Raw genomic sequence first — 25,099 nt, 5'->3', positions numbered from 1 at the left:
GAAAAGAGATTTTTTTTTTGATAAGTATGGAAGAAAAGAGAAATTGTCGATGCAATTATGAAGATACGAGCATAGTCCATATATTTTTGGAAAACAGCATTACCCTATGACCATAAAGTTCAAAGAGATAAAACCTGGAGAGCAGCAGGACCAACCCTCCACGTATCAACTTGCCATTTAACTTCTCCGCCAGCACTAACAACACGCTCTCTCTCCTCAAGACAGCTAGCAACATGATCCTAATATGTCAAAGTAAATATCTTTGAGAACAATAGCACCTTATGGTGAACCAGAAAAGCCAAAGTAATACACTATACAAGTCCCAGCTCACATTAGTTAGAACAAAGGGGTGACCAGCCCGACATAATACTGCCCTGCAATCACCAGCATTAGCTAGAAAAAGCTTATTTCCAACTATGAGAGCAGCAACCGCAGTGCAACCAGGATGCCAGTCTTTTTGAATGACTCTCTTGGATTTACGATAAGAATCCAGCTCCTTTCTAAATGCAACATCAGTCTCAACAAATGCTCCCAATAATGCGTTTGAAGGACTGCATTCGTATATAAAAAATAATTATTTAAGAAATAATAATGCAAGGTAGAGGATTGGGTCAATCTAGAGCAGAAGAAACCTGCTGGTGGAACCAAAACTTTGCAAGAATCCTGGAAATGCTCGAGCAGAAAACTCAGCAGCTGCTGCACCTGCATGTGTTACAGCAACATCCATAAGTTATGATGTGGCTAAAGCATTAGCATCAGTGTATACTAGGAAACAAAAAAAGGAAGAATAACTTCTGAAAACCCAGCAGTCTTCATGAAGTAATAGTTGAAAAAAGGAGGAGGGGGGAGGGGTGGAGTGTTCATAAATCCCTCCAAAACAGGGTCACTTCGTGCACTTACCCCTGTCAGGTAAACCTTGGACCCGAGTAAAACGCCCCCTCCACACGAATCGGACAATACTCGGGATTTGCCGGCGAGCTAGCCCCAAAAAATTGTTTGCACCCAATGGGTTTTGAACATTAGACCTTATGGGATTACCACAAAGACCAATGCCCTTACCACTTGATCCAACCCCTTGGGGTTGAGTGTTCATCAAATCTATTTCAACTTCCAACTTCCAAGCCATTAAAACTGGAAATTGAAAGCAAAAATTTGAAACAAGTTTTTGGTTTCCAGAGTATATGAACCATATCTCCTTGATGGTTCCAACTTGGCACTAATATGCTTTTTATGAAACCATATTAGACAGACATATCAATAACTCTATATTGTTTCTTTTCTTAATTTTTTTTCCTTACTTTGCAATTGTTGCAATCACAAACCATTAACTATGCATTGCTTAGAGTCTACAGGATACAAACATAATTCTGTCTACAACTACAATATTTGAAATCATTATTATAAGCCCTACAACATATAGTTTTTTTTTTTTTTTTTTTTTTTTTTTTTTTTTTTTTTTTTTTTTAAAAATATGTTACTTTGAAGGAAATCCATCCATCATTCACATAGAAAGATAGCTAAAATATGAGAAGTTATTTCTGAGGGGAAGTTTTCTTGAACCTTTAATGATGCTTTAACTATTCCCTGAACACTACTGATGCCTGAGCTCTTTAGGAATTACATCACAATGGGGAATTTCGAGCAAATTAAGTGGAGAAGTTACCCTTGATCACCAAATTAATTGCAGTACTGATCCCTAATAGTCATTAGAGTCCACTCTTCCTGGAAAGTGGCTCTAAATTAAACATTAAGTAGAGAAAGTAAATCATCATTAAGCACCTCTATGACCATCGCAGATACCAAACACATGGATATCCTTTTCATTGCACATATGGGGCATAAGGAAATGGGTATCCTCCATAGTCTCTCGTCTGCCACATGTAGCAAAGGATCCCCAAGAAAGTACAGGATGGTATGCCAGATGATCATATGAGGAATCACGCCACATTCTGAAAGTAGAATCAGCTGTACAAGAAACCCTCCTGGAGAAATGTTCTCCCTGAGTGGACCAGTTAATACTCTCTAAGTAAGGTTGAAGGTTTTTGGTGTCATCCATTAGCTGATCATCATGAGAACTAGGAGGTTCACCAAGGGTCACATCCTCGACTTTTGCTGTCTCTGTGTGTTCTAAAACTGAATCAAGTTCCTCAACTATTTCATCAAAGGAAGGTCTATTCTGTGGACTTGCATCCCAACACCTCTGTATCAGTGACAACAGACTTGATGGAGCACCCAACTCCAGACCTGCAAGGACTGGTCTCAATCCACCAGAAACCACAGCTGCCGTAAGTTGCTGCTCAGTATAGTTCATCTCTAGCACTGTGTGGGCCTGCCAGCATTACATACATATCATGCATCAGTTCACAATAATGTTTTTACAAGATGAAATGAAAGAGTCTAAACAGTCACTTCGAATTTTTTGATGTCAGATTAAGAATATGTAAGAGTATGTACACAACAAACTGATTTACTACAGAACATTTTATTCTGAAATTTAAGAAGCCCAGCAGGAGCTTCATATCACATGTTTGGATTCTTGCCAAGTTTTGGTTCCACCAAAAGAAGCTCCTTAATATTTGGATTTTCTATTCTTTCTCTACTGCGTGTGTGCACTTTTTTTTGTTGGCGGGAGAGCTGCTCAACAGCCACCATTTAGTGAGTTGCAAGAAAATGATGAAGAGAAATATAAGAATATTCCATATATTACAAAGCTATGCTCCTTAACATTGGAACATATCACGCTTAAATAATATAATAGAAGTAAATAAGGAAATTTTACCCACTTTCCACATCTAGGTTCTGGGCAGCACTTTTCCATGCTAACCAAGAGAGACTAACATTTTTTTTTTTGGGGGGGGGGGGCGCATGAAAGGTTGAAAAACCTTGCTTTCAGGTACTCAGGAAAGAAACATTTGGCTGAAAATGACTGTTTCCTTACAGCAAGCCACATGGAAGTTCATGGTAAATGTTCTGACCTGGTAAGTTGAGGCAATAATGAGCTGTCATCCACAAGTTACCAGATCATAAAATTTTCCAAATCATAAAATTCAATGTTTCAGCTTTTTCCCTTTGCCCCTTTAGGATGTCAACAATGCATAGCAGGTATCAGAAGATTGTGTGTGTGTGTGTGTATAAATCTACATGTGTGTGTACGAATGAAAGTAGATTTCAATTACCAATAATGACAATTCAATTTTTTGTTTCACATTAATTTGACAACTTACAAGCTTTTTCCCCTTTTTTTTGCTTGAAATTCAATAATCCATAACTATGAAGGGAAATGCCTACCTATCATATTAATAGACTAAAGGTCTTTCCGAGACCGTGGAAAATAATATCTGCATTCTACCAACAAATAAAGACCTAAAACAGGTGACCAACAGTCTTCAAATAAAATTGATCTCTCTATACACATCACACAATAATATATGTAAGATCTATGTGCGTCCTTTTCAGTTTAAAGCTCGTGTAGTGGGCTCTTTTGTATACTTCCTGTGTACATGGGTTGCGCTCCTTGCGCTTTTAATACAATGACTTTTACTTATAAAAAAAAAAATAATATATGTATGATGCAGCACAGGTGTAGTGGATTGCAAAAACAACAATACTAGGCTAACAATTCTTCTCAAAACCAAGAACAAATCAAGGATTCGAGGTATGATAGATAGAAAACCACTCCTTGAGTGTTTCTTATTGAAAACCAATGAATAAAAGCTACGGCCATATGGCCCATATATAAAAAGTATTTATAGTACTTAAACTTCTAACCCTACTAAAACACTGAAATTAAGTTTGTTCTGTCGAACTAATGTGATCGTGCCAAGATGGGGACACTTAATTGTCTTGACGATGTGATCTTGTCACAAACCATTGCAGACGAGATAGCTGACAAGTTTCTCAAGAGCTCCTTTAAAATTGAGCTCGTTAGGACAGCTTGCTGACGAGGCTCTCAAGTAGCCCTTATATTTCTTCTTCAAGTAACCTTGTCAGCACACCAAAATGACAAGCTAGCTAACAAGGCTCTTGGATCTCCTTCCCGAAGCCTTCTTAGCAAGCTCGTACGGGCGTGCTTTGGACCTTGTTCAGACCCCCATGTCTTCTCCAGATTTCTTCATAAAATCGGATGGAGACCGATCGATATCATCCTCCCTGGTTGGAGAGAATTCGCCCTCGAATTCTGATTGTCATCAAATAAATCTCCCATGTATGGAGCATTATGTTTGACATTGAATACATTGAACATCTTGATGTGGTTTAGTAGCTTCAACCGGTATGCATTTAAATTGATCTTCTCAATGATTTCCACCAATCCAATGTTGCGAGCAGGTAGCTTGTTATACTCTCCGACTATAAACCTATCTTTTGTCAAGATAGCCCATAGAAAGTCGCCTTCCTCAAACTCCACAGCTTGCCTCTTCTCCGCACTAGCCTTATATTTTGCCATTGACTCTTGCAAGTTTTGAATAGTCGCCTTGTGAGCCTCCTGAACTTGAGTAACTAAATCTCCAGCCTTTGCAATCATTCTCTTCAAATCAGGAACTGGTACTAGGTCCAATGGTCCCCAAGGAGCAGATTCGTACATAATGAAGAATGGACTAAACCCGGTACTCCGATTAGTAGACCTATTGTAGGCAAAGTCTACTTGATAGCTTATGATCCCATGGCTTCAAATGATCTCCCACCAAGCTTCTAAGCAAGCCTCCCAAAGACTGATTAACCACCTCCGTTTGCCCATTGGTTTGAGGATGATAGGCACTACTAAAATCCAGCTTGGTGTTAGACAATCTCCACAAGCGCCTCCAAAAATGACTAAGGAATCACGTGTCCTGATAAAAAACTATAGACAATGGCAATCCATATTACGCTGGCTTTTATTTCCACATAGTGCTACTACATACAAAAACACTCACAGCAGAAAATTACCAAGTATAAATTTTTTCTTTTCTTTTTGAAACCACTAACTCACCTCAAAAGCACAATATACCAAAGTTTCTACTGAAAATAAATATCTATAAACATGAACTAGAATGTCATTACATCTTTACAACTATTGTCTATTACAAATCAAAATTTGCCATAAGCCGCATATGAAATAACTACAACTGATTTAAAGAAAGTTAGCCCATCAAAAGGGAGGCCTCCTGCCAGCATCATGGACAAAAGTCCACACACTCATACGGGACTTTGTCGATTGCCTCCTCAGCAACATCTGTAAAATTACCTCAATTTTACAGGTAGATGTGTGAGTCTACGGATCACCAATTACAAACATTCTACCCATTAATGTGTGATGTTTGCCCCATTTTTCTTTTTGGAAAATCCCTCTTACTTGTGTTTTACTAAACAGCTACCACAATGCTTGGTTCTCACAAAATATTTGTTTATAAAGTGCCATTTCCAGTCTGCAAATCATGCAAACTAGAGGGCTTTTATACATAATAATAGAATGAAATTTATGTTCTTTTACATTTTCTTTACTACATATAATCACGTCATACCCCATCATATGAAGTGAATAAAATAGTTTATAACATGTTTGTAATGATGTAAAACGTCAGTTTAAATACTAATAGATGCGTATCAAATAGCTCATGCATATTTTACATAGATACATATACTAACACATTTAGCAAACTGCCATATTCGAACTAAGGCTTCAACCTTGCTATAACAAAGGCTTCAACCCTGCTAGAACTAAGGCATCTCAACCTTGAATAACTAAGGAAACAAACGTACAAACCCGCTCGAACTAAGGCTTCAAGGGAACAACCCTACTCGAACTAAGGCTTCAAGTGTACAATCCCACTCGAACTAAGGCTTCAAGTGTACAATCCCACTCGAGCTAAGGCTTCAAGTGTACAATCCTGCTCGAACTAAGGCAGCAAGCATACAACCCTACTTGATCTAAGGCAACTCATATAATCATCACATAACATTCTCATTTCTCAGAATCTCTAACCAAAAGTTTTAGAAATCCTTTAAATCTGGTATTTCCTTTCAGAAAACAAACTTTCTTTTAAAACTCTTTTCAATGAAATTTCATTCTTTCAAATCTTTTTCCATGAAAACTCATTTAAGGCATGTAAAACATATGGTAACATAATTTCATCTTTAAGAATATAATTTCACATGTAGGGCTCAATATCACATAAAAAAATAAAATAAATAAAATAAAAATCATATATAACATGTGTTTGTAAAATATTCAAGTGCAAGATCAGCAAATTTATACTTATTGTTTAGGCCAAAACTCCTTAACCAAACCTTTGTGATTCGATTCCATACTTTCTTTGCATTTATATTGTACCCATCAATTGTGTTCTAATTCTGTTTAAAACTCTAGGAGCTCTAACAAACCCTAAGATCCTTGAACATTATGAAAGTCATTTGGAAAAACCCTTATTTTTCTGTTCTAACTAAGCTTGGTCAACCGGAGATCAGCCGAGGGTCACTGGAATATACTGCCTCAGGCTCAATCCATCGAGCATTGACCGAGGCATCTATCGAGGGTCACTGGACCTATTGCCTTGAGCTCGGTTGACCGGGCTTATGTCTCGGTCGACCGAGGGAGTACTGGCAACAAACTAAATTTCCAAAAACTGTCTTGAAACCTTGTCTTTTGGCCTCTTTTCACTTCAATGGATCCATAGGCCTCATATACAACAACATCTACCAAATGAAACATTGAAAAGCGTCTAACTTTTAAATCTATGAACAAAACCATAGTTTTGTAAAAATGTCATTTTTATACGTTGTTTTCTTTCTAACAAGATTTGGGCGGCACAACAACACATTTACACGCGTTTCTAAAGTGCCATGCAAGTCCCATCACATAGTTTGATCAAAATAGTTATAACAATACCATTCTACCAAAACTTAGTAATACAACCACTCACGTGGTTATCACAATATTGCCAATATGTTTACTTATAGTATAACTATATGCATATACATGACACTATACTTGCATTATAACAACGTTACAATGATTACACCAAATGAAAAGCGAGTTTAGACTTTTTACCTCTCAATAATCTATTATCCAAGCACCTCGATACTTCCACGTCAAGATTTCACTTTCGTAGGGCTTCACTGCTTGAGAACCTTCTCACACAACCCTCACATGCATCCCTTAAAGTTTCTAGAGAGATTTTTGAACAATTTATTCCGAAGCTTTGAGCTCTATTTATAGATTTTCAAGTCAATGTTATAGTGCTCGGTCGACCGGCCCTTTTTTTATCTAGCCTGTGAAATGCCTACCACTTGTCTCAGTCATCTAGGGTCATGTCTCGGTCGACCAAGTCATCATGACTCTCGAAATCAGTCAAATCAGGGTTAGCCTGAATTTGACTCAGCCACCTTGAAATAACTTATTTTTGCCACGTGTCCAAATCTCGATCAATTGAGCTTAGTCCTCGGTCAACTAGTCCTTGGTTGTAGAAACCCGATTTTTGCCATTTTGACGCCATTTTTGATCCATTTCATCCTATCTCCCCCGAGTCCTTACATAATTGATTGATCGGTCAATGATCCACACATGGTAGTAATTCAAATGTAACTTTAAGTACGAGGTCGGAATCACGGATAAGATCCCAATCTAGAAAGCTCTTTTCTGTGTGCATGCCGTGGTCACCCAGCAATGCTCGGTGAGTGCATTTTCAAGCTAAAAATCCATCATTTTCACTTTTCACCTCTAAAATCCCATTTTCTTTCGTATTCTGTCTTAGTTTGACCTAAGTGGGTATTATGCATTTCATTATTTATCTAACATTTAAAATATGCATTTTAATTTATTGGGCGTTATAACCCATGTAGGCAATAAACTTTTTAAAAATACAGTTGTGCCGCATTTACAGCATCAGAAGTCTTCTTACAGGCAATGAAATATGCCATTTCATAAAATCGATCAACCACAACAAAGATGGAATCATTACCTCGTTGTTTCCTCGGCAGGTCCAACACAAAATCCATGCTTATATTTGTCCATGGTTGCTCCAAAATTGGAAGTGGCTTATATAAACCGGCATTTGTAGTTGTACCCTTGGACACTTGACAAATCCAGCAACCAGCCACAAACTTCACAATCTCTCTTCACATGCTTTGCCAATAGAATTGGTCCGGCACCAATTTAAAGGTCTTTCCATGCCCCATGTGACCTTCATTATGTAGCTCTTGTATGATCTTCAATCTCAAACCACCCTTTGGAATACATAGTTGATTGCCTTTGAAAAGGAACTCGTCATGTAATAGGAAATCATCCTTTTGTCCCGCTGTCACATCACTAAGAATAGGACCAAAGAATGGATGACTAAATAAAGAATCTTTTAAGAGATCAAATCGAAGTACCTTTGTCTTGACTGTAATCAATAGAAGTGCCTTCTAGCTGAGCAAATCACCCACCTTGTTCAATGCTCCAAATTTATGCTTGATGACAAGGGAGAACTGTTGCAGATACACCGTCCAACCGGCGTGTCTCTATTAAGGTTTGTCTTGAATATTAAGGTGCTACAAAGCTTCATGGTCAAAATCCAAGAGAAACTCATTGTAAGAAAGATAAGAACTCCAATGCTTCAAAGCTTGCACGAAAGCATAGAACTCTAGATCATAAGTGTTGTAGTTAAGCTTAACATTTCACTAAAGTGCACCAATGGTCTTCCTCCTTGACCAAGTACTGCTGCAATGCCCACCTTGGACGCATCACAATGTAATTCAAAGGCTTGTGTGCAACCTGGCAATGAAAGAACAAGAGTAGTAGTAAGCTTCTCCTTGATCACCTCAAATGCTACAACTGTCCCTTTCATTCCATGAAAACTTTCCAGCCTTCATGCAGTCCATAATAGGCGCCAAAATAGAACTAAAGTTGTTGATGAAGCGAAGGTAAAAAGACACCAACCCATGGAAACTTTGTACCTCATGCAAAGTAGCAGAAGTCAGCCATTTCCTTATGGCTGCAACCTTCGACTCATCCACTGACAACCCATTCTTCGATACCACATAACCAATGTTAAGGACCAAATCCGTCATGAACAAACACTTGCCCATGGAAACAAAGAACTTCTCCCTAGGCAACTCAATAAGAAACTCCCACAAGAGCAGAAGTTCTTTGATGTGTTGCCACTTCATTTTAAGCAAGAGCGTGTAACATTCTTAGTCTTTGTTCCACAGTAAAATTTGTGACCTATCTCTTCCTATTAAAATTTCTTATTCAAAGAAACAATTCCTTTTGAGTATCTTGGTTCAAAATAGTTGACAGGATTAGTCTCTCGCTCTTCCTTTACACTTTTTAGGTTAGTAAGATAGTTTTCTGCCCTAGCGGCAGCGCTGTTAGGCATTGTGCGCTAGGCTCTGGTGAGCCGCAATGGAACGGCGCTTCTCCATAGAAGCAAAATCCTTTTGCATGTCAACAAAGGAAGGGTGTCTTGATCTCCGTTTGGAGGAAAAGAGAAAAGGGTTCGTAGAGGTAATTTTCGTGAGTCAACCTTGTGCTTCATGGTTGGTGGATACGGTTGAGGAGACGAGTCAATCTCTGTTGAAGGTTGATATTGCCAAGTCATACCGTGAGGGTGATAAGGCTTTGATGGTGCATGGGGGTGTTAATACGGCAGGTAGTTTCTTGGAGGTGACTGTCTTTGCTGAGGGAGGTCGTAAAGGAATCATTTGGCTACCTGAGGGCTATGGTGGGAGGGGATGGCGTCGGTTTGCAAATGAGTTGCGGAGGATGTCGGTTCCACAAGCCTCTGTGCACCCTGTTCCAAGGACGCAGCCCAAGCTTGATTTGGGAGAATCCATCTCTAGATGTCATCTTGGGCGCTCCTTTGCGGAGGTTCTTCGACTGGCGTCTAGTTTTGAGGTGCCTCCCGTTGGGAGGAGGGTAAGATCTTTGCAACCTCTTAATCTTTTCCCGGTGAAGGACTCTTTTGAGCCAGGGTACGGTGATTATGAGTCGCGGGTGATGGTGGATTGTTTTGAGTTGGAGTCGCCAGAGCCTGCTAATTCTATTACATGTTCTATCCCGGCGGCTGATCATACGAAGAAGAAGAAGACAAGACAATGCAAGGTCTTTTTTGTTCTAATTTGGGCCAGGTCCTAGCTGGGTTAGTTAAAGGACTATTAGTTGGGCTGGGTGTATTACCTTTAAGGAAAAAACAATGGGTTTTTTTTGTTTTTTTAAAAGGCTTACAAGATCTTGGGTTTAGGTCTTTCCTTAAGCCCAAACACGCTGGGTATCTTAAGTCAGGTTGGCACAGGGGTATGAAGCGTCATGTTAAGTGTTTGCCTAAGTCTCAACAGTGCGGTCTGCCTCACCGGGAGATGTTGATTTTCCGGCCGCTTGTAGGGAGGCGTGTGTTTTTGAGGCATTTGCACCGGTCGTTGTTGGTCTCGCCGGGGTTTCCAACGATAATTTTCAAGCTTGCATTGGTGGGGCCGTCGTAGGCAGAGGTGCATCCGGAGTTACCTCAATAGGGCTGTGCGTCGGGGTCTGTGTCTAATGCTACGGTGGCGGGCCCTGTCTTTCCGACGGAGGCTGCTCTAATGCTGGAGAATACCCAGAACTAGTTGTCGACTCCGGTGAGTACCATGCCCAGTATTGGGGATCTTTTCATTTCTTTTGTTGATAAGGCGGAGGCCCCTGTCTGTCCACTGTCTCTGGTGGTGGTCTCTGTCCATCCGGTGGGAGTTGGTGCTGTTCCGGCGAAGGAGGTTGAGCCTGTTCAGACTGCGTCGACGAAAGGGTGCTACGTCGGGGGTTTTTAGGGTCTAGAAATGATTCTTCTTCTTCTCTGCCTGGGATGAAGAAGGCTTCATCGTCGGCAAAGGGTTCTAAAGTTGTAGTCGAAGATTCACAAATCTGTTCTTCGAAAAAGCACGTAGCTGAGCTGGGTTTGAGAATAAGCAAACCTTTTCCTCGGATGTCGGAGAGTGGTGCTCCAATTTACTCCTCTGTTTCCAAATCTCAAATAGGGTATGCCCAGAGGGTGAAGGAGAAGATTTAAGCAGTTGCATAAGAACAAGGAGCTGTTTGCCGAGGTTGTAGTGGAACCTTCAGAGAAGGGGGTGGAGAACTATTCAGAGGTGGTGCTAGATGTGGTGAAATTCGCGTCCAGTGTGGGACTGTCTAATGGTGAAGGAGGTGATGAGAAAAGTCTTTTGAATCTCTTTTCAAAAATTGAAGAGGGGCGGGAGCCTTATACCTCTAAGGTAAAGAGGAAGAAGGAACTCAAGAATTTAGAATGCTCCATCAATTATGAGGCTACAGAGAGACCTTCTCTGGAGAGGTGCCATCGCCGGCGGGGTTGTGTTGGGACCAAAAATGCATTTTCCTTTCCTCCAGAGGTGCATTAGGGCTTGGTGTTTTTTTAGGGCTGGTGGTGGGCCATTGTGGGCTTCAGTCTTTGGGTTTTTTGGGTTCTTTCTTTGGTTTACCGTTTGGTTGTGGTTACTAGTTGGATCTTCTTGGGTTTTGTCTTTGGGTTTAAATTGGGCTACCTATGTATACTTTCTTGTGTACTTAGAGGCGCTTTGGGCTTTTTTTGATATATACAATTTACTTATCAAAAAAGAAACTCCCACAAGAGCTGAAGATGCACATCAATGTTAGCACTATAATAAGGATGTCATCAAAATACACCAAAACAAACCTGCCTATGAAAGGGTGGAAATCTAATTCATCACCCCCATAAACGTGCAAGGCGCATTTCACAACCCAAAGGGCATCACCAACCATTCATATAGCCCCTCATTCATTTTGAACAGTGTCTTCTACTCATCACCCAGTCAAATTCGGATCCACTAGTCTTCAAGTGCAGCTTTGTGAATACCATGGCCCCATTCAATTGGTCAAACAAACCATCTACCCATGGAATAGGAAAACTATACCTCATGGTGATCTTGTTAATTGCCCGACTATCCACACACATCTACCAAGACCCATCTTTCTTGGGTTTAAGTAAAATTGGAACTGAACATAGGCTCAAGCTCTTTCGGATATGGCCTTTAACCAATAGATCTTCCACTTGTCGCCTTAACTCTTCATGTTCTTTAGGACTCATGCGATATTGTGGGAGATTCGGAAGATTAGATCCTGGCACCAAATTAATTTAATGCTAAATGTCTCTCCAAAGTTGGTAACCCCTTCGGCAACTTGGGAAAAACATCAACAAAATCCTTCAACATTTCCTTCACCGGCTCCGATACTCATCCTTTATTACTTTCTTTGCCCAATAGCACAAATATAACCCCGGAAGCTTTCATCTCATCCACAAATTCCTTCCTTGCTAGGAGATTTTTACCATCCCCCTTTGAGGATTTTGGCTCAATCTCTTTCTTATGTTTTAGTGTAATCTTCACATTGTCAAACATGAAGCTATAAGTATTCTTCCTCCCATCATTGTAATACCCCGATCCCATATTGAGAAGATGAGTAGCCTATATAGAGTAGTGGTTTATAAAGACAATTACGGATGCTAAGTCCCGCATTATTTACTTACTAGGTGAAACTAGGTAAGTGATTCTAAGAAAATTCCAAATTGATTGATTCTTTTGGGGTATTAGCGCAGATTTGACTAGCACATTCCCAAGGTCATTACAAATGGTATCAAAGCCACTTAATAGCACCATGTGGTACTAGAGCACTGCATGACGTGGCCTTGATGAAGACATCACAGGTTTAAAGATGAGAGATTGTAACACTCCTTGAGAAATGAATAGCTCACATAGAGTGTGTGGTTTATAAAGACACTTATGTATGCTAAGTCTCATATTACTAACTTATTAAGTGAAACTGGACTTTATAAGTGATTTTAAGAAAGTTCCAAATTGACTAGTCTTTTTGGAGCGATAGTGCAAATATGACTAAAGCTTTCCCTAGATTGTTACAATCATGGATAACGATTTATCATATTGTCACAATCCATCCAACAAGAGATGGCAAGCATTCATGGCAACTACACCATACCATACCTTATCACTATATTTAGTCCCAATAGAAAACAACACTAGACAACATTTAGAGATCATTACCTCGATTTCTTTCTTGAGCCACTCCAACCGGTAAGGACTAGGGTCCTTTTTCATCTCCAAATTCAATTTTCAGATAGCCTGCTCCGACACTACATTCTTGCAGCTTCCCAAATCAATGACAGGTTTGCACACTCTCCCATGATACATGTAGATTGGGAGATGCTGCGTCTCCAATCTTCACCTTCCGCCTTACAGGATGTAAAGCAAACACTCTACTAGCCACCAACAAAGGACCCTCTCCAACTACAATCTCCAAATCAGCTTCTTTCTTTGCCATCAAAGTCGGGCTCTTTCTTAAAATCAACCGTCGTATTGTCTATTTCCTCCCCGGACCCGATGATTAAACCTTTTCCATACTTCTCTCCCTTGTGGCAATCCACCATTCTCTTCTCCACATCACATTTAAAAAACTTTGGAGCGCTAGTCAAAGACGCCTTGTTAGGTTGCACATTCGGTTGCCCTCTAGTTTGTGTAGGAGGTGGGTTTATACTACGTGTAGAGAATGTGGGATTAGGCTGGTTACCCCCACTACCTCCTCCTCCAATCAGTGCCAAAGGCCTCCAAGATAATGTCTTCTCTAGGTGCAACGCTCTTTGGTGTGCTTCAAACACATTAAGAAGATCAAAGAAGTTCAACGAGTCTAGGAATTGTTGCTGCATACATCAAATATATTGAGATACCAACTGATCATCCGACTCCGCAAAATCCACACAAGCCACCACCAACTTGTAGAAGTCCGTCGTGTAATCATTCATAGATCTTGTTCCTTGCCTTAGATTCTGCAATTGTTGGTATATGGTCCTCGCACAGTTACGGGGCAAGAATGCAGCCCTCATATGTTTCAATAATTTCTCCCAATTATTGATCTTCTCCTGCCCTCGCCGCATTCTAGTTTGCTTCAATTGCTACCACCATGCAACAGCTCTTTCCCAAAACTTGGTCGCCACTAAAGGAACTCTTCAATCATCAGGCACCTCCTTAAAGTATAAGATCTCAACAGCAGCTACCCAATCAAAGAATTCTTCAGGTTGTAGGCAGCCTTGGAACTCCAAGATATCGAGTTTGAATCTTGACTCTCATCTGCTAGCATTGATTTGCGCCATGGGACACTCCCTTCCCTCTCACGTTGCACAAATGGACTGACAGTTTCATCCTTAACAATATACATGTCTTCCTCCTCCGCATAACGTGGATTTGGTCAATGGCATTGGCGACAACCGTTTGGTCCACCCATGACAGTAAATTGCTCAGCGAGCTCTCCAATTTGAGCGTCTCGGGCATCCATAAGCTCTCTAAGTCACCCAAACAAATCAACAAATTGCTCCTCCATGATTGCAAACTTATCTGCAAATGGTTTCCCCTTCTGCATCCCCTTCACGCCAAAGAAAAAAGGCCTTGACTCTGATATCAACTGATGCAAAGTAGGTGTATTTGATATATATTAAAAAATTAAAAAAAATTAAAAATTAAAAAAAAAAAAAAAAACAATATTATACTAGTAATTCTTCCCAAAACCAAGAACAAATCAAGGATTGGGGTAGATAGATAGAAAACCGCTGCTTGAGTGTTTCTTATCTTATTATAAATGAATGAATAATATACAAGTATTTATTGTATCTAAACTTCTAACCCTACTAAAACACAAAAATTAAGTATGTTCTATGGAAATGATGTGATCGTGTTAGGACGGTGACACTTACTCGTCCTGAGGATGTGATCTCATATGGGGACCTGTTGCTGACGGGATAGCCGACGAGCTTATCATAGGCTCCTTTAAAATTGAGCTTGTCAAAACAGCTTGCTGGCGAGCCTTTCTGGCGAGGCTCTTAGGTAGCCCTTATATGTCATCCTCAAGTGACATAATCAAGATGCCAAGCTGACAAGGCTCTTAGATCTCCAAATTAAACAACATGCCTGGACGCGTTCCTAACGTTGTAGCTAACGATGCTCTCAAATCTCCTTCTTGAAGCCTTCTTAACAAGCTCGTCCACAAATGTTTTGGACCTCGTTGGGATGCCCCTATCTTCTCCAAATTTCTTATAAAATTGAATTCAGTCTGGTTTACATCAATATATTTAGCAACGAGACTGATTTGAATGAATCAATTTAACCATAACATGAAAAACATCTACAGGTGTCGAATTATAAGCCCTACCTCCCCTGAAAAAAAAAAATGCAATAGAGAAAGCTAACCTGAGCTTCTGCACGAAGATCAGTATATGGGACAACACCAGTAAGAAGCTCACTGCAATAGAGTAGAAAGGACGAATAAAGAATTTTAAATGTACATGCTTCTAGACTATAATAATCCAAATGACTCCTAGTTCTATGACAACATATTAAATTCAAAACAATAATATGGCAATATAAATGCATCTAGCAAACAGAGCTTCCTGGAATGCATATCCTTGCCTTCCTAATTTGACATCTTTTATTTTAATAATTCAAGATAAATGCACTGGAAACTGCTTTTGTCCCACTAACAGTGAGACAGTAACAATCAACTGATAAATAGCTTAATATAGGCCAGAACAGGAAAGTTCTGAAGCACATAATTCCCAAAAGCAGACATGACCATATGTAATACGTATTGGACACAGAGACATTAAAAACACTCAATCAAACTGGTACCATACACATCCAAAATTTGGAAACAATTTCTGAAGCATTAGAGACATTGGAATGGACCCACAACATGCATCAGATGAGTATTTACAATCAAACAAAGTTTGACGCAACATAGATAAAGAAAACTTTAACTTATTATAGATTAATGAAAATTAATATGGGATTCTTACAAACTAATATAGATGGCAGGGCATGCTAAAAAGAAAAATAAAAAGAAAGAAGAATAAATGAGAGAGAGAGAGAGAGAGAGAGACAGCGAGACAGAAATAGAACTTCAGGATTTCGACCTATTGCGTATAAATAGTTATTGTTGATGAACCACCAAAACATATTTTATCACATACTCTATTTAGCATATCAAAAATGTGTCATATATATTTATAATTATGTTGCTACTTATGTACTTCCATGTTTTCTGATGATATCTATGTCCACATTTCTATATTTTTTTGTGTCTTCATTACATTCATGTTTCTGCTACAAAGTTAGAGAAGACCTGTGTAATGCATAACCATGGTGGACTACCTTTTTTCCTCTGGCTCTATTTATGCTTATCCGGTAAGGAAAATTAATGTTTTCATACATCATTTATGCTTTCCAAAGATGTTATTCATGACAATATGGTGAGCAGTTCAATTTAGCATCCAGATTTCAACATTTAAATTCTATGCCAAATGAGGCAAAAATTCATATCAGTAATGTTTAATGTTTAATCTCCAGTTATCTGATAGCCATAACCATAGCTGCAAAATGTCTTAAAAGACATAATTATACATGTGATCAAAAATCTGGAAGTGCAAATTGAACATGTTTGATAATGGTTTTGAAAAGTGATTTTTATTTTGGTTTGAAAAAGTGTTTTGATGTGATGTAAAGGTTAGAAGTGTTTTTTTGATGGGATCCACATTTGAAAAGTCTTGTGTTTTGAATAGTTTTTTTTTATATATATAAATAAGTAATTCATTGAAAAGCGCAAAGGGGCGTAACCCTAGTACAAATGATGTATATAAAGAAAAGCCCCACTAAAGGCGAAAAGAGGCTTTTGTGTTTTGAATAGTTTATTAATGATTTTGAGAACAGTGTTTTTTTTTTTCTCAAAACAGAAAAGTGTTTTCAAAACCGTTACCCAACGAGGCCAAATCCATATCCAACAGTGTTTAACCATGTCTTTTCAGCAGGCATAAACTGCAGCCACAGCCACAAGAACATTGATGGCTCGAGTGTTATAACCATTTATATGAACACTGGTTCCGCCTTGCTATTTTTTATTTCCTATATGCAGTATTGGAAACTTAATGGACCACCAAATATCCTAACAAATTCCAATCTTAATAGCAATGGATACAAGTTTAAAACTGCATTCCTATTTTCCTTTTTCCATGATTCATAAAAGAAAGAAACCATGCAATTTCGTATAGTGTAATTTAACTTGTCTCAGACTCTTACTTGATTGATACCCCAAAACTGTAGACATCTGATTTTTCTGTCTGGGTCTCCTTCTTTAAGATTTCAGGTGCCATATATATGAGTGTCCCAACCATTATTTTTTTGTGAAAACCACCGGTCGGCTTGCCAGTTGATCTCCAGTTCTCAACAGAAATTCCTTTCAGATCTTTTTTGTATTCTGCCAAACCAAAATCTGCTAGGTGTGGGTAAAGGTTTTTGTCGAGCTGCATTGTAGAAACATACACATCAGTTTCCTACCTACAAGTCAAAATCAAGATTCCAGTACTAAATTTTGGGAAAAAAAAAAAAAACTAACTGGAAAGAAGATAAAGAACATAAGAAGATATTTACAAGAATATTTGCTGGTTTCACATCCCTATGTACGATCCCGAGGTTATGCAGATACTGCAAAGCCTTTGCTGCAGAAAAAGAAATAATGGAAAAGAAAAAGAATGAAAAGTCATGCAAATGGAACTTTTAGAAATCTTTAACTGAAAAATAAAATAAACAGAGATTTTATAGGAAAATGAATCATTAGCACTAGTATAATGACTAAAGTTGAAGCAATAGAAGTAGGATAACCTTGACTTTGGATAACTTAAGAAAAATGAACATTATTGTGGTGATTGGTGGTGTATGTGCAAGAAAAGTGGAAAATCTAATGATCACCTCCTTCATTGTGAGATTGCAAGAGAATTATGGAGTTTGTTTTTCCATTTGTTTGGTATTGTTCGGGTTATGCCTAGAAGGTGAGAGAGATGTTGGTGAGTTGGAGAGGACAAATGGGAAAACCGTAATGCTCTAGAAGTGTCTTTGGAGAGAGCAAAATGTAAGGAGGTTAGCTCCTTTGTGTTTAATATGGTGTCTTTGGAGAAAGCAAAATGTAAGGAGCTTTGAAGATCGAGAGAATGCAATGTTAGAGCAGAAAACGATGTTCCAATTCCTCTACACATGGATAGCAGCGTTCAATAGCTTGCCCGTTTCTAATTTCTCTGAGTTTTTGGATTTTTGTTCCTCTTTTTCTCAATATTAGAGAGTTTCTCTTGTATACTTCTTGTGTACCAAGGTTGCATCCCTTTGTGATTTTAATGAAATTGAATGACTTATCAAAAAAGTTGACATTTTTCAGTTATTTCAGATTCTTACTCATTCTCATTTTCCATGCATAAAGTCTCTATGATGTTGTAGTTATTCATGAAATTGGTACGGGCCCTGTATGAGTAACTGGTAGCATTTGAAGGCAAGTTAGTTTTATGATCTCCAATACTGTACCTTTAAATACAAAACAAACAGTAGTCCATGAAAATACTGCAGCATTACCTTTCCAGTATCATGATATTAGAAATTTGTAAATGTGAAATGACGAATGATATTTATTGCAACCACTTTGTATAAAAAATGATTGAAAATATTACGGATATGGCCTCTAACGAGAGAGTTTAGAGGCTTTTTGTATCTTCAAGATTCTAAAGGTAATAATACGGATCTTTTACCTCTTTCACAAAATATCAAAAGATTAACACTCCTATCTTGCCAACTTTTACATTCAGTAATTTGCATCTAATCAAAATTACATTTGAATATCTGAAATTTAAAAAATTTGAATAGAACATAGAGAATTTACCATCAAAAAAGTATCTTATGTTGTGACAAAATAAATTTCAGGATCACCAAAGTAGCAGAAAATAACATAATAAAAAAATAATCAATCACACAAGACACAAAGATTTACATGGTTCGGCTTATTAAGCCTATATTCACAGGCGGAGATGATCTAGTGAAAATTCACTAACAAAAGGATGGAGTAAAAAAATTAGCACAGAGAACAACCACTCAAACCCAAAAACCCTAATACACTCAAATCCAAAAATCCTAATACACTCAAATCTCACTCTCACACAAAAGAACACCAAAGAGAATTAAATACAAAAGAGAAAATTTCTCTAAAATTCTCTAAGCTTTTTAGCACTTCAAGCGAGAGATAACTCAAGAAACAAAATCGTGTATATCTCTCACAAAGTTTCTTCTCTTCCTTTGCTATGCAACTCAAGTTTTTCTCTTTTCGACAACTTCAACTTTTCTTCTTCTTGCCAACTAGATGCCCAAATGGCCTTTTCTTGTCAAAGCTTCTAGACGAAGCTCAATGAATGAAGAGACAAACAAACGTGTGGGAAGAAGTAAGTCAAAAAGTTATGTGGTCCCATGGTAAGGCTTGTGAAAAACAAGTCACCTACTCCAACATGTCATCCACATAGAGCAACAATTAAATAAAAGAACCATCTGACAATTTCATGTAATACACACAGTTATCATGACTACTTCTTGTGTAACCATGCCCAACCATAAAGCTATCAAAGCACTTGTACCACTATTTTGGAGATTGTTTCAAACCATAGAGTGATCTGCTCAATTTTTTTTATAAATAAGTTATTCATTGAAAAGCGCAGAGGGGCGCAACCCTAGTACACAGGAAGTATACAAAAAAAGGTCCTACTAAAGGCAGAAAGAGGAACATAAAGATAAAAATTGAGAAATGGTGAAAAATTAAGGCACACTAAAAGCGTCGGCTCAATGGAACAAAGTATGAATAAACAACTTTTTGAGCTCTTCCATTGACCTTTCTTGATCTTCAAAACATCTTGCATTCTGCTCTCGCCAAATAATCCACATTACACACATTGGTGCAATTCACCACACCTCCTTAGCTAAAATATTATCTCGTTGACCGCGCCAACAAGCTAACAACTCAACCACTCCTCCAGGCTTGATCCATGCGATATCAAAAAGAGAGAAAACCAAACTCCATAAGCTCGTGCCACTTCACTGTGAAGGAGAAAATGGTTGACAGACTTGCCACTATGCTTACACATACAACACCATCCCACCATCCTCAACTAACAAACATGATCCTCTTTACCTTCAACAATGAATCCCTATGGCTGATGCATGTAGATGGTATCCTCAAGCTCACCATGTAGAAAAGCCGTTTTCACATCAAGTTGTTCAAGCTTCAAATCAAATCGAGCAACCATGGCAAGCAACACGCAAATAGAGCTATGTCTCACAACAGGAGAGAAAACTTTATTGAAGTTCATACCTTCTCTTTGACTATAGTCCTTTGCTACCAAACGTGCCTTAAACTTTGCATCTTCAACACCTAGGATCCCTTCTTTTTTCTTGAACATCCATTTGCAACCAATAGTCTTAGTGCCCTTAGGCAATTTTCACCAATTCTCAAGTCTGGTTCTTATGAAGAGACTCAATCTCCTCATTCATGGCAACAACCCATTGAGCATACTCACTACTTGTGACAGCTTCTGAGTAAGTGGAAGGCTCCTGGACTGCAGTGTCTTTTGCCACATTAAGTGCATACGCTACCAAATCTGCATATCCATATCTCTGAGGTGGCCTAATCTGTCTCCTCTGTCTACCAGCCACAATACTAGTCTCTTGCTCTTCTTGTGGATCATCATCATCAAAATTGGAACCATGTCTATTTGTAACGGGCTGATCTTGAGTGCTATCTCGCACCCTCTGTGAAACCTCCACCTGAAGCTCCACCACCTCGCTATGACTCTGCTCCTTTCCTATAGACACAATAGACTCCTTTCTCGGGTGAAGCATGGCAGATTCATCAAATACAACATCTCTACTAACTATAAACTTAGGTGATTTAGGATCAGAATACCACAATCTATATCCTTTCACCCCATCAGCATAGCCTAGAAATATACACTTCTTTGACCTAGGCCCAAGCTTACCATCATTCACATAACAATAAGCAGGACAACCAAAAGTTTTCAAAATCGAATAATCAGCAGGAGTACCAGACCATACCTCATAAGGAGTTTTACAATCAATGGCTATTGATGGAGAACGGTTGACCAAATAGCAAGCAGTATTGACCGCCTCAGCCCAAAAATCTTTCGACAACCTAGCATTCGAAAGCATGCAACGCGCTCTCTCCAAAAGAGTCATGTTCATCCGCTCAGCAAGCCCATTCTGTAGTGGAGTATGACTAACTATGCGGTGTCTGACGATACCTTCATCCTTGCAAAATTTATTAAATTCACCACCACAAAATTTCATGCCGTTGTCTGTTCTGAGTCGCTTGATTTTCTTCCCAGTCTGATTCTCAATTAATGTCTTCCATTGCTTGAAAGTGACAAACACATCACTTTTCTTCTTCAAAAAATACACCCATACTTTTCTCGAATAATCATCAATAAATGTTACAAAGTACCGAACACCACCCTTTGATGGAACCTGAGAGGGACCCCATAGATCTGAATGGATATAATCCATTGTACCACTTGTTCTGTGGATACATGTACTAAATTTGATTCTGCATTCTTTTCCGAACACACAATGCTCACAAAAGTCAAGAGATCCTGTTTTCTGGTTACAAAGCAAACCCCGTTTGCTCAGGATTGTCATACCCCTCTCACTCATATGACCCAACCGCATATGCCATAACCAAGTAGTGTCTGAATCTAGATCATCTGAAGAAGACACAGCAGCTGAACTTGTCACCGTATTGCCTAGAAGAAAGTAAAGGCCATTAAACTTGTTACCTTTCATCACAACCAATGAACCTTTGCTAACCCGAATGACTCCACCTTCACCACAATACTTGTATCCAAGGGAGTCCAAAGTGCCCAAAGAAATAAGATTTTTCTTCAAATCTGGTATATGTCTAACATTCGTCAAAGTCCTCACGATCCCGTCATGCATCCTTATTCTAATTGTACCAATACCAACAATCTTGCAAGCAACATTATTTCCCATCAAGACTGAACCACCATTGATTGACTCATAGGTAGTAAACCAATCCCTTTTAGGGGACATATGAAATGTACAAGCAGTATCAAGGACCCACTTTTCGTTAGAACAATCAGCATAACTGGAAATTGCAAGGACAAGGCCTAAACCCTTAGAATTTCCTTCAACAACACCAGCCACAAAAGATGAACTTTGTTTATCACCTTCCTCTTTATTTTTCAGCTTCGAACTCTCTGATTTATAATACCCATACTTTTTACAATAGTAACACTTGACTTTCTTCTTCAACCTCAACTGTGATCGGCCTATTGATTTTCCTTTACTTGAATTCCTCTGACTAGATCGACCTCTAAAATTAGAGAAATTCTCTGAATGACCCTTAACAAATAAACCCTCTGTCTGATTATCACTACCTTTACCATTCAATCTTATCCTCAACTTCATAAAATCTAAAGCAGATTTAATGTCCGCTAAGGAGATGGTATCTCTACCGTACAACATTGAATTAACGAAATTATCAAAGACATCCGGTAGTGAACACAACAAAAGCAGGGCTTGATCCTCATCATCTATTTTAATATCAATATTTTTCAGATCCAAAATAATTCTATTAAAATCATCAAGATGATCACAATGAAGCATGCATTCTTTCATCTTGAGGATATATAACCGTTGCTTCAAATATAAACGGTTCTTGAGGGACTTCTTCATGTACAAGCTCTCCAGCTTCTTCCAAAGTTCAGCGGCAGTTTCTTCATCAGCAACTTCTCTCAAGACTCCATCTGAGAGAGATACCAAAATTGCACTCTGAGCTTTTTCTTCAAGTTCCTTACTTTCCTCCGTTAACGATGTTGATGGCACCTCGACATCCAAAATCTTCGCCAAGCCTTGTTGCCGTAACAAAACTCGCATCTTGATGCGCAAAAGACTTAAACTATTCTGACCGTCAAACTTTTCTACTTCAAATTTTGCAATAGCCATTCCGCAAAATAAAGATCCAAGCTCTGATACCAGTTTGTCATAACAAAATAAATTTTAGGATCACCAAAGAAGCAAAAAAAATAGCATAATAGAAAATAACCAATCACACAAGACACCAAGATTTACGTAGTTCAGTTTATTAAATCTACATCCACAAGCGGAGACGGTCCATAAGAAATTCACTAACAAAAAAATGGAGTACAAAGAGTAGTACAGAGAACACCATTCAAAGCCAAAAACCCTAATACAGCAAAATCTCACTCGCACACAAAAGAGAAAATTTCTCTAAAATTCTCTAAGCTTTTCAACACTCCAAAATTGAGATAACTCAAGAAACAAAATGGTGCATCTCTCTCTCACAAAGTTGCTTCTCTTCCTTTGCTCTGCAACTCAATTTTTTCTCTTTTCAACAACTTCAGCTTTTCTTCTTCTTGCCAACTAAATGACCGGATGGCCTTTTATTTTACAACAAGGCTTTTTGTCAAAGCTTCTTCTAGAAGAAGCTTAGTGAATAAAGAGACAAACAAACGTGTGGGAAGAAGTAAGTCAAAAAGTTATGGGGTCCCACTGTAAGGGTTGTGAAAAACAAGTCACCTACTCTACATCTTACATGGTTGAATGCATGAAAGATATATGAATTCATCAAACACCTCAAAGTTCCAATTATTAGTCTCAAAGTGAATCATTGAGATCTGACAAATAAATCCAAAAAAAAGTGAAGTGTCAACACTATTTAGCAAAGCTTTGTTTGTAACCACTGTCATAAGGGTGTGCTATTTTATTGATACATTTCTAGAGTATGAGATGAATAAGATGTACATCCAGAGCCTTTCTTCTGGAAATACATTGGCAAGACTTTGAGTATTGTTAAACCAACTACTTTCTGGTGCTAATGTAATAAACGCTATTCATATAAACTAGTTATTTTTCTGTTAAGTGAATTACATATTAATCTTACGATACAAAGTTATAATAAGCCTATAAGTGAAAGATCATCAAACCAATACCCCAATGATTCGAATGATGAAATCAATATCACATGCATTGATAATATTGTGAGACTAGTAAAACATTAAATTTGAAACAAACAAACAAATCATACCTAACCGAACTGTGATCATGAGCACTTGATAAATATCCGGAATCCATTCTTCCCTGTGTATTTTGTCCGCGAGATTCGGAGATTCATAGAATTCAAAGAAGAACATATAATTGGGTGGCCTCGCATGCGCTGCAACCAGTTTCACTATTCCCGGATTCTCCACCTTACTTCATTTGCATATAAAAAAAGATAAAAAATAAAAAATCATTCCATGTAAGTATCACCAGCACTAATCAGATCAAAATGCTTAACACATTATTCAGAGAGAGAGAGAGAGAGACCATAACAATTGGAGCTCTGTATGGAATCTGTCAATGTCTTCAGAAGTAGACAAGATGGGTTTCTTTACAGCAACCTTTTTACCGTACAAAGTTGCTTGATATACAACACTCTCTGCCCCTGAAATCCGGCATTTATTTACATCAGAAGTGCTCAAATTATTACGTAGAGGAAAAGGTTTAAATTAGTTTACAGAAGGAACAAGCAAAAATCAAGTGCATTTGGGAATGAAAACCAAACAGAGCCTTAGCATAAAGCGTGAACTGCCGAGGGAATAGATGGTTACCGCGCGCAATTGGGGAGAGGAGAGTATAAGAGGAAGGTGGGAGATGCAGAGGGATCGATTTGCTTGCACAGCAACCTCTTACGCACGTGTTTGGCTCCACAATCTCTAGCCCCATCTCTCTCCCGCTCTCTCTCTCTCTCTCTCTGGCTCTGAGGATTTTGAGAAAGAAAGAAAGAAGAGGAAAGAGAATTTAAAGCGGGAGCGCTGCGGGGATGAAGAAGCGGGGCTGTCTCAGTGTGCTGGAAATTTCGTTTTGATTGTTTGGGTGTGAAGTATGTTTCGTACAGATTGAACGCGACAAATCTAAATGCTTTTCGCCAACTCATATATGTTGTCAATCTTGATATTAATTTATTAATTTTAGAGAAAAATGAAAAATTAATCTTTATGATTTTTTTTTTTTTTAATTTACAATTAGCTAATTTGGTATTGGAATGAACTCAAATGATTTTGAAACATGCTAAAAGAAAATAAAAAAATTAATCTATATAGTCAAATTTTGTCCACTAATTTAACAGATTCTGATAGTGTGACACGTGAGAGTCAATAAAATTATGACACGTATCTTATTTAAG

At 38.4% G+C, this 25,099-nt stretch overlaps 1 protein-coding gene across 1 annotated transcript in view; it reads right to left on the bottom strand.

The window, feature by feature from the left end:
• The window catches only part of LOC132191452 (protein kinase and PP2C-like domain-containing protein), a 30,810-nt gene extending 6,022 nt beyond the window's left edge, over positions 1-24,788 (bottom strand). Inside the window, exons 1-10 of the mRNA XM_059606468.1 lie at positions 24,525-24,788; positions 24,241-24,358; positions 23,960-24,126; positions 17,446-17,513; positions 17,095-17,318; positions 15,214-15,265; positions 1,780-2,329; positions 633-702; positions 332-551; positions 135-239 (exon numbers count right to left, since the gene is read on the bottom strand). Coding sequence (XP_059462451.1) covers positions 135-239; positions 332-551; positions 633-702; positions 1,780-2,329; positions 15,214-15,265; positions 17,095-17,318; positions 17,446-17,513; positions 23,960-24,126; positions 24,241-24,358; positions 24,525-24,639 — 1,689 coding nt within the window. The 5' untranslated portion in view covers positions 24,640-24,788. The remainder of the gene's footprint in view (positions 1-134; positions 240-331; positions 552-632; positions 703-1,779; positions 2,330-15,213; positions 15,266-17,094; positions 17,319-17,445; positions 17,514-23,959; positions 24,127-24,240; positions 24,359-24,524) is intronic.
• Between the last annotated feature and the right edge of the window lie 311 nt (positions 24,789-25,099).

Source organism: Corylus avellana, chromosome ca9 (genome assembly GCF_901000735.1).
Source record: "Corylus avellana chromosome ca9, CavTom2PMs-1.0".
In the NCBI taxonomy this organism is placed as follows: Eukaryota; Viridiplantae; Streptophyta; class Magnoliopsida; order Fagales; family Betulaceae; genus Corylus; species Corylus avellana.
Note: the sequence above shows the minus strand (reverse complement) of the source record. Positions and strands in the feature narration are given on the sequence as shown.